At 46.7% G+C, this 11,000-nt stretch overlaps 1 protein-coding gene across 1 annotated transcript in view; it reads right to left on the reverse strand.

The window, feature by feature from the left end:
* Positions 1-6,638, reverse strand: part of RORA (RAR related orphan receptor A) — an 804,441-nt gene extending 797,803 nt beyond the window's left edge. The window contains exon 1 of the mRNA XM_068964368.1: positions 6,473-6,638. Within this exon, the coding sequence (XP_068820469.1) occupies positions 6,473-6,638 (166 nt within the window). The remainder of the gene's footprint in view (positions 1-6,472) is intronic.
* Positions 6,639-11,000: the final 4,362 nt, after the last annotated feature.

An 11,000-nucleotide genomic window follows, 5' to 3' on the forward strand; every position in this document is an offset into this window, starting at 1 on the left:
TATAATTCCTTTTCACATTAGCACACACGTAAGAGCCAGACCTGGAACAGAGCCTGCCTAACCCACGGGCTATGGTACATTTATACTTCATTATGCCTCACTCCACTTTTCTAACCATTTCTTGAGACAATCTCCTTGATGTTTTTACTCCAAAGCAAAGTAATAACAACAACAAGGCTGTCACAAAAGAACACCAAGACTCCCAAGCTGAATTTTCAACAGTAGGATATCAAAGATATCACAAGATAACTACAGACAACCATTAAGTCAGGTGGGAGGGCCCTGAGAAAGTCAGCTCTTGATGATGCGGTACCACACTGGTCCAGCGAACAAAGGCCTAAGCTTGGATAGAGAGCTTCCTCTGGGGAAATCTATATGCTCTTTATTGACATCCTTGAAAGTCTTCCTTCTAACTCTAGAACTTCCTAACTTTCAGGGCTGATGAAACCCTTTCAACACATATAAGAAAGAAGCAAAATTAGTTGATATTTCTGTGTACACAGGGGAAAACTGCATAATGTTATGGTAATACAGCATATAACTTATTTGTAAATACAATAGCTTTGCTAAATTTTTAAGAATGACTTTACAGTTGCTAGAGAAAGAATCAGCATCTAGATTTGGATTGAAATTTTAAAGTAAAAACCTCAACTAACCAGAATCAACTAACTGACATGAATTTCTATTCTGCCACTTGCAACTCAGAGAACAAGGGAGGCAAATAACAAAACAGACAGATATTGAGGATTTAACCAAAAAAAAAAAAAAAAAACCCGATTTCCAAGCTAGGATCAGGACAGATTTAGCCCAATTTCTAACACTGTCTTCATTTACAGTTCTATAATGTACAATCAGAACTCATCCTCAGAACAGTGACCCTGCGGTACCCTAAGGATCCCCAAATCTCTAAGAAAGATTCAATTACATCCCCAGAGTTCTTCCCAGGGCAGGAAAGGGGACCAACACACTTTCAAACACATTTGATAAGGAAAAGACAAAAAATGTTTCTGCTCACTGTGCCAGAAAAACAAGTTCATCAGTGATGCCTTGGTACTCTTATAGAAAAATCATGGTTTATTGTATCTTAATCAATGCCTGAACACTCCTTATCTGGAGAGTTCTGGGCAAGCATTAATTCACAAGGATTCAATTGTATTTTTCTTAACATACAGCTTAATAAGATGGGTGAACATTTTAACAACTCATTTCAAACCAACACTTGCCCTTCTGAATGAGATACCAAGGGAAAAATAAAACAAATCCTCATTTAAAAAAACATTTTATGTTTTAAATGATGGAAGGGAGAACATCATGGGGAGACAGAAGCAGAGAGGAGGTTGTTCTTAAATTCTCAGCAAGGAAGACAGTCTTCATTTTCAGAAAGGTACTGCACATCCTAGGTTGGTGTTCTCCCTGGCACCTGAAGGCCTTTCAAAGCAGACTCTTCTTGCTCTACAGGAACCTACCTCTAATCTGGGATGAATGGGTCAGGGGTCCCCTCCAGGAGGAAGGATGCTGTCTACCTCAGAGTCTCTGCACACTGGCTTGTACAAGACAAAGAGGATACGACATTTGAGAACAGTGACATTTTCTATAAAAAATTTTGCACGTGGGGCAATCACATTACAACTCTCTCCCCAGATACCTGAAATGTAGTTAAGTATTTTGCTTCCACAGACATAAATACATAGATGAGCTTAGAAGGAGACTGAAAAAATGGTGGGGGTTGGGGAGAGCACCTTCAGAAAAAGTGGTACGTGCTATAATGGACCACACTCCATCAACAGAGTGCTAAGCAACACCCAACTTAGTCAGTCCTTCCGACATCACACCACAACTTCCTCAAGGCAAGAATGGGAGAATCAGGAGAAAACTGTGCATCTTAACTCAGAAATGACAAAGAGTATGGCTCATGGAGAAGAACACCTGGGTTTGCCTGATTCACAGTCCAAAGGCTAGCTCTGGACAGGAGTCAGTTTGCTTTCAAAAATGATTCAGCTGTCATCAAAGACCTTCAGAATATCTGCATCTGGAGGCACTATATATTCCAATTAACATTGCCGTACCTCTCTACATCCCTCTTAGGAGTCTGGTGTAGAAACAGCAGTATGCACTGTACCCCCCAGCTCTACCGTCTTGAGAACACAAGCTTAATGTCTCTTGGTGAGGGGGGTCCATCCCTGCAGCCTCCATAATTCAGTTTCAGAAACAGAGATGTTTTCTAAAGCCAAGGGCTCCTCTTAACACCAGAAGATTTTGGAAAATTCCAGCAGGTGACTAACATTTAAAAAAAAAAATGTCTGTTGTAAATGTTTTTAGCCATTCAGGATTTGACTTCTGGATTAATAATTCAATTCTTTTTAAGAAAGAAGGGGGAAGCAACAGAAAAGGTTTTCATAATCATCCTCAAATGCATTTTCTAAAATTATTCTATTACATTTTTAAAGGGTATAATTATAAATGTTTTTATGAGCAATTTACTGGAAAATGAAAGTCCCTTAGTTTAAAAAATAATTATTCCATCCCCCTGGCACAGAATTTTATCCCAGCCAGTAGCTCTTTCAAACTACAGGGCATCATTTGTTCACTGGGGAGAGCCAGGTCCACGTAAGAAAAGCTCATCTGAGAATCAATCTCTAGAAAACGCTCGAAATTGCCAGGCAAGAGCACCGACCAGAAAGTGAATCAGCCAAGACTGAAGTGGTGAATTGTGGAGAAGTACTTTGAGAGGCAAAGATTCCTGTGGGTCTAGAAGTCCTCAGGGCTACAACTGAACTTGTTAACTGATTTTAAGTCAATCTAAGCTCAGCTTCCAGGGGGTTCGATCTCAACCCAACTGAGCTTTTCAGTGTTAATCCCATCTTCTGGCTTCGATTTTTCCCTTAGGTCAGCCGGCCCTATCAACCATCCACTTGCAGCACCGGTGTTCCAGACCAACGGTGTGGCACACAGCCCCCTGAGGATAACTTTAGGGAGGTAGAATGTGTAAATTTCTGGCATGCATATACTAACGAGACTCTGGAAGAGGGTTTTTAACAACAGTTATGTCACAATGCTCAGGGCTCCCTGAAGTCCCTGAAAGCCTTGTTAAATTAAAGATTCGCTGTGGCTCTTCGGCTTCATTCTTACTTCCCATGTTGTCTTCTGCCTTTCTTCCCTTTCATTGGGCTGAAAAGATGGGGCTGAACAACAGCCATCATTAAAAACACCCAGAAAACAGAACAGTTCTGCTGAAAACGCTAACATACCCTGCCCCGTTGTAAAAAGAAAGGGAGGCCGTCTTTCAGATTATAAAGTCACATATTTGATTTTGGAAGTGCAGGCACTATCAGTGCATGGTCCATTCACCCGTGGATTCCCAGGAGTTTGGAATCCAGCAATAGCTTCAAGTCTACCTAGGTAATGTCTCATGAGGTCACCTCAATGTCATGAGAATCCTGACCACAGTCTCTGCAGACGGCAAACACTGGCTGCCTGGAAGCTAACCCCGCTACCTCCCAGGAAAGCAACCCCCAGATCAGAAAGCGGCTCTCTTCGGCAAACACTGGCTGCCTGGAAGCTAACCCCGCTACCTCCCAGGAAAGCAACCCCCAGATCAGAAAGCGGCTCTCTTCACCCAAGGCCAAGGACTCCACTCAATGCTCCTTGAGGTTGAAAATGCTGATTTTAAGGTGATGGTGTTTGCTTTTCCTTTTGCGTTGTATGCATGTATGCTTTAAGTATTAAAAAGGCGTAATCACCTAGTGTGTAGGTTAATTTCTTTCCGATATTGTAATTTATGCAACATTAATACTGGATGCCAGCTCCAATTTTCTTGCTGCTTACACTCTGGGAGCCGACTTGCATATTCTGCCAATTCCATTACATCATCTGAAAACCCAAACATTTCCCATTTTCAAATCACTCTCATCTACTGAGCATACTTACACATTCCCTCTTCTTCTTCCTAGCTCACATGCACAAAGATTGGTATCCCCAAGTAGCAGACGGTACATCTGAGGTTAAAGTCTGCAAATGCACATAATTTCTGGAAGCTATTACTACTGCTGTGTTAGCTAAAGGATGCCTCCATCTCTGACCTTCCTTTTCCATTCAGACTGTTATATAACCAAGTGCCTGCGTGCAGGATGTGAGTTGAGTGTTTGGGCCTTACCTCCTCTCCCTCCCCCCATTAACTCTCCGGAGGGATGGACAAGAGGTGGATTCAAAGAAGAGGGAGTGGGGGGTGGCCCACTAGGGGGCAAGGGGATGTGGGTCAGCAGGTCAGTTGCACAAGATGCATCCTATCTGCACTGTGTCCCTCTTCCCTTGTTGCTGAGCCTCCGGGGCTGGTGGTACCGAGAAAGCCCCATCGGTTATATAATTTGCAAGAACAGCAAGTTACGGATTTGCTAGTCGGTTCTGCAGCCTGCCACCCTGATCTCTTGCAAGAACACCTTCTGGCAAGAATGACACCTGAAGATGCTAATAACACACGGGAAGGGGGATGGCTAAGACAGAGGGGGTGGCAGCACAAACCAGAAATTAGTGCGGCTTCCTAGGTACTATGTCCCCCTCTTCCAAAAAAAAAAAAAGCTTCAGAAACACATGAAGGGGATTTTCTCCAGTGTTTCTGATTAACCCTGTTACATAACCCGCTCGCATTCCAAATCCACCGTCTCAGGTCTAAATATACTCTTTGCAGCCAAAAGCTCTCTACACACAAACTCACCCAGCTAGCCGCAGGTCCCGGCCCCCGGCCCCATCCCCCTTCCTGTACTCGCGACCCTCGCTGCCCCCTCCCTCTCCCTTAAACCCCGATTTGATGTGCTCGCTCTTCCGAAATCGCCTTTAATTAAATGTTTTTCGCATGTGTCTTCCTGATGGCTTTTACTGTACTCGAATTCCGTGAATGGGAAAGCGCCTGGACAGGGGGTGTGGCTAAGGTGGGGCGGGGGGGGGGGGGGAATACTGTAAAACAGCCAGCACATGATCAGCCATATTCCTACCTCCAACTCTAACACTGAGAAGAAAGGAGGGGCTCTGGGGCCCCCACTTGCCTCTTCCAGCTCTCCCTATCTCTGCCTGAAGCTGAGTGACAAGAGGAGGGGGCCCGCTGGGCCAGTGCCCAAGCCGGAGCTGGAGATCTCTGTCCCCCAGCCCTGGGCGGCTCGCGCGAGCTGGCTTCCTCCAGAGTGACAGGCGTGATTTATACATTATTTACAACAGTAATTAAAGCCATAGCTTCCTCCTGTTCTTCATAAACTCTGGGCGTTTTCAAATAACCCCCCACCTCAAGAAAAAACCCACATCAGGTTCCCATACCTTTAAGAAAGAGGAAAGAGGGTGAGCTTTTCCCAACACTCCACTTTAATTAGAAAAAAAGCAAGGAGGGGTCATGGAGCCGCCACCCGCCCCCCCAAACAGACACACGCACACAGATCCTACAAATGAAGTGTGTAAAAAATTGCCCCCCCGGGGGGGGGGGGCGCGGGCATCGATCGCACTATCCAACAAGCATTCAACTCGCACTGACCATTCCCAGGTTCTTGCCGAAACGCTTGGTGAGGGAAGGATTTCCCAGGGCTGAAATAAGTTTGGGTGCCTTGCGATCTTTCTTTTTCTGCTTGTTTGCTTTTGCAGACGCTCACTCCGAATGCGCGTGGAGCGCCCCACAGGACCGCCGCCGCCGCCCCGGGCGCGCTGACGCGCACACGCCCCCCGCCAGCCTGGGCGCCGGGCTGCGAACCCCGGGTCTGCAAACTTGCGCACCTCCCCTCGCGGCGCCCGCCAGACAACTTGGCGAGCACCTCACGCGCCCGCACCCCGCTCCCCCAGCCGTATCTCCAAATCCCAAATCCACGGCTGTGCTCCAGGAAAGGTACCCACGTCGCTCCCCCGCCCCAAGTCCAGAAGCGCTCCCTTCCTACCCCGGGAGGCGGGGGGGCTGCCCTGATCTCTCACTTCTAACGCCCCTTTCACCTCTGCGGGGGGCCGAAAGCCCACCACGTCCCAGGCTTCCCGGGCCGAAACTGTCAAGAGCAGAAAAGGTAAAAGGGGAGGAGGATGGCCATCAAAAGGATTTTTTTCCCCCGTCTTAAAAGGACACTGCCGCTTTAAAAGTTTCTTTCCCGGGCCCCCACTCTCCGGTCCTCCGAATTTTGGGGGAGAGTATTTAATTTGAGCAACGCGGCTTTCTTCCTCTCTTTGCAGAAAAAAATCAAAGCCAGGGGGGTGAGCCCGCCGGCTGTCAACCCTCCTGCCGCCTCCCCCGCCCCCCTCTCCTCCCGCAACCCGAGAACGGGCTGCAAAAGTTTGCAACATTTCTGGGGGGCGGAGGGGGGAGGGGAAGGGGGTGCTCCGAGCTCCGGACGCCGCGGCCAGCTTGCGCGCGGCCCCCGACCCCGCGCCCCGGGCGCCCGCTCCCGGCCGCCCCCCGCTCCGCGCCGGGGCTCCCGCCGCCCCCTCCTCAGCCCCTCTCACAGCCTCCTACCTCTGCTGGTGCTGGAATAGCTCTGTCTGCGCACCGGGGCGGGCGGCTCGCTCTTGCGGGCGGATTCCTGGTTCAGCGGGGTCTCCCTGGAGCCGGCGGCCGCGTCCGAGCCGCTGCTGCCCGGCTCGCTGGCGGCGGGGTCGGGGGCTGCCGGAGCTGACTCCATGTTTTTTCCCAATGTAGAGATCGCTGGAGATGGCGAGCTCCGAGACTCCCTCTATCTTCTGTTTTCAGAGCAACTCTATGGTACCAAAAAAAAAAAAAAAAAAAGGGAGAAGGAGACCGGGGAGAGCAAAAGGGAGAGAGCAGGCGGCGGCGGGCGGGCGAGCGAGAGCGCAAGGGAGCGCGCGGAGTGTGTCTGGGTGGACGTGAGTGTGCGCCCGAGAGGGGATGGGAGGCGGGTCTGGCCACAGGCAGCGCTAGCGAGAGCTTCTCCAGCCGGCCCCCACACCCACATTCCCCACCCTCCAGACCCCAGACCGAGAGCCGCGGACTGGCTGCCAATTTTGGGAGGTGGGGAAAAGAGTGGAGGAGGAAGGGAGAGCCTCCCGTGCCCCAATCCTCCCCTTTCCGCGGCCCAGGGACAGCAATTAAGATTCGTGAGATTGATTCTGTACCTACTTCTGGGACTCTCTCGGGAGCAGAACTCGTCCCCATCAGTAGCCAGCCTGGGAAGAGACAAATCCGGTTATCCACGTTGGGGACTCGCAGGTAGCTCCCCGCCAGCCCAGCCCAGGACTGAGGAAATACTGAAAAGGAATTCGACCTGCGCTGGGGGAACTGAGGGTGTGGCACTTTTTACTTTGGGATGGGACGTCCAGTGGGTTTCCCGTATCGCTTTGATGTAACTGTGTGAGTTTAGAATTGCCACGAAGAGCCAATTTCTGATATGGTTGGAAGAGGTCGCTTTCAGCTACTTAGCTGTTTTCTCCGAGAAGGGTCCAGAAACCACTTAGCAGGGCAATTTCTACTGGAGAAAACTTTGGCCTGTTTGGTCGATGACTATCTAAGCTGGATGAAATATGCCACACTGCATCTAGTTCATGCGTAGCTGCTAATTGTCAATTCCCATGGTACTACTGCTATTAAATGTACAGTCTCATCCATGAAATATATACTAGAGAGGCGTTAATAACATCTGGATGATAAAATTCAGATAATTAACAGCTTTTAATAAGTCACATCATTGTAGGCATCATTCTTGCACGCCCAGCTTTCACTGAAACTCCCCAGCACATAGTAGGTGCTGAATGAAACCCAAGGGTGGCAAGGAACTGCAGCAGTGTTACTTTGATCCCAAACTCCAGTATGAAGGAACAGTACAAATTGGATGGGTGGAAAATATTCAGGTGGTAGTAGCTTGATTTTCTTGTCTCAATACTCAATCCACCATTTCCTATTGCCTGCGGAGACAATGATGAAATCAGTACATTTTTAACACATACCCCCACCTTTCTTTCAGAAGATTTACAAATTTTGACAACAAAAAATATTGTTATGTACCAGAAGGTGACATAAATATGTGTATTTAGGGGGTGGGATGGGGAGGGCATCGAGGAACATTTTGCTTTTTGCTAACTTCCTGGTTTGGAAGAAAAGACTTTTCAAAAATAAAAGGAAAAAAAAACCTAGTTAGATAATAGCCTAAGAGGAACCGCCATATGCCCAACTTCACACATGGTTTGTGTTACCGTTACTGATCTTGGTCTGATTTCAGAACACAATGCTATTTGCCATGGTCTGTGTGTTAATCAGCAAAACCTGTGGTCCACTCTCTGGAGTGATGTAACTGAAATGTGAACAGTTTTGATACCTTAATCCAGTCTCTGCAAGGAACCCTGGCTTTTGGCTGTCTGTTGGCGCCTACAAACAATGCCATGATTGTCTCCTCCCTGCCCCTCAAATCAGATTTGTGGGTTTCCCCATACATCAAAGCACAGATTTCCAGAGCAGTGTTCACACCTTTTATAACAGGTTAGTGTTAGCCTGTTAATAAAGTTCTTGATGCACTTGACCTAGCTTGTCACATTTGACTTTTCTAAGTAAATATATCAAAGTGCATAGCTTAATGAACAGGTTCCTCTGGGACAGTAAGTATGTCAAAACACATCCATGGCCCCATATTTATTTTCAAATATTTGGGAGAAAAAAAAAACTTTACCTATTAAATTTCACCAATGATTCTATTTGGGATGCAAGCAGCTTAAAAAATATCTATGGCTCATTTTAGCTACCAGTAGTAGCTTATTAACATTTTGGGTGAAATCTATTCCCTTGGGCCTTTAATTGGTTCCTTTGCTATTCTCCTTTGAGTAAACTCGTATTTGTCTACCCAGGAAAAACTGTCCTGAATATGGCCCTAGTGACCTTAGTTAAAGATAGAGTCCATATTCCCCTCAGCGGCAAACTGCAGCTCCCAAAAGCTGCTTCTCCTGCCTTCCTAAAACAATTACTGCTTCTGCAATTTAAAACAATTGGGAACACAAGTGCTTTCCTCAAGGGAAAAATAAAAGTGAGTTAGATACATTATTTGACTGTCAATCATTATTACTAAAGTGTAAATTACTTGGATTGGAGAAGCAGTGATTAGGATTATATTTCTTTCCTTCCCTCATGTCCCTTCCCTGATTGCTAATTAAGGCTTTACAATTTTCCAAATATTTAGAAAGATGGCAGCTTCCCTTAGACTCTGTTCATTGAGAAAGGGCAGTACTGTTTGCTTAAAAATGGTTATTTTACTTTGCACTACTGAGTTGAGACAATGGCTTAGAAAAACCTATGCTTTGTAGAAGAGAGAAGCCTAAAAACCATTCTTTGCAGACTCCTCTTGCCCTCACCAAACTCACCAGAACTCCCCTACCTCCTTTTTAATCACAGGCTCCCCCCACCATGATGACTCTATGTTTTTCTTATTCCAAGGTCATTACGGGGAACCTGGAGAGTTGGCTGTGACTCCCCTCTCTCACTTCGGCCCTTCACTTTCCACAGCCTAGCAGACTTGCCAGGTGCTTTCAATTCTAACTCTGTGATATCTGCCCTTCCTATCTTTGGCTACCATATCACTCCAGTTCCAGACATTATCGCTCGCCTAAACCATAACCTTCCAAATAACTGGCCTTCGTTCTTTTAACTATTCTAATCCATCCCAGGAAACATTGCCAAGTTCATTATCCTGAACTACAGCTCTCATTTCCCACCATGTCACTCCCCTGCTTACAAGACTTTAATGGCTCCCTATTGCCGATCCAATTAACCACTAACTAGTCAACAAGGTATTCAAGGCTCTACCTCACTTATCCCTGCACCAGGGATGGCAAATTGATCTCATCTCATGAGGCACTCCTGAGGTCAGTTGAAAAGGTGTGGGCTGTGATTGATGAATGCTGTCTCACTTGGGTGGAGGACTAGGAGCAGGATACTGGTGCCAGGAGTCTGCCAAACTGCCTGGCATCCTTACATACTTCCTGCAATCCACGTGCAATTCTCAGACCAGGCCATGCGCCACTTCCCTCTCCTCCTACTTGTGGTGCAGGATAAACGCAGAGACATTTGCTTCTGCCTCTTCCCTCGTGGCTCAGTGGTAAAGAAACTGCCTGCCAATGCAGGAGACACAGGTTCAATCCCTTGGTCTGGAAGATCCCTTGGAAGAGGGAATGGCAACCCACTCCAGTATTCTCACCTGGAAAATTCCATGGAGAGAGGAGCCTGGTGGGTCACAAAGAGTCAGGCATGACTTAGAGACTAAACAACAGCAATAAAACAACTTCTCCTGAAATGTCCTTTCTGCCTTCTCTGTTAACTGAATCCCTACATTTCTTTAAAGGCCTGTTCTACTGGGTTAGCCAAAATGTCCATTCCAGAGTGGATTGCCATGCCTTTGTCCATGAGGGGACTCTTCTATACAACTTTTATTTATTCCAAACTATATATTTGAACTGTCTTAGTATTTTGCACTCCTCTTAAGGCACCTGGCTCTCACCTGGTGCTGTGGTTGGCTGAACATCTGCCTTACCCTCCCTGGTGGAAGATCCATTCCTAGAAAACAGAGGTTTACCCTTGCACACAGTGGGCACACATTAGACTTAGTGGATTTGAGAAATGGCCTTAATCATAAGGTAGCATGTCCACACAGTGATTCCATTACACAACATGAACGAAAACCTAAGTGTTTCAACTTTCAATCACTTGAAATAAGCCTTTCTTTCTTGGGTAAAAAATTAATTGACATGTATGGGCTGTTAAAATTTATATATGCAAAAAATTTGTTGACAGTTATTTGCGTTTCTTAGAAAGAGAAGGAAAATTATGGAAATATATAGAATTTTCTTGGGCGAGGGGAGCTTTCTACAACATGCCTAAGAACAAAGAAGACAGAAAATTAAAACCAAGTGCCCGGGGAACAAGTTTCCTTTCTTTCAACAAAGTATCAAGAAACTGAAGCTGGACATGACGCTCAAAATAGAAGAAAGTCAAAAGAAAATGTAGCAGCTCTTGGGCATGGGAGGGGCTCCCTCATTCTGCTGCAAGG

Source organism: Capricornis sumatraensis, chromosome 2 (assembly GCF_032405125.1).
Source record: "Capricornis sumatraensis isolate serow.1 chromosome 2, serow.2, whole genome shotgun sequence".
Taxonomy (NCBI): domain Eukaryota; kingdom Metazoa; phylum Chordata; class Mammalia; order Artiodactyla; family Bovidae; genus Capricornis; species Capricornis sumatraensis.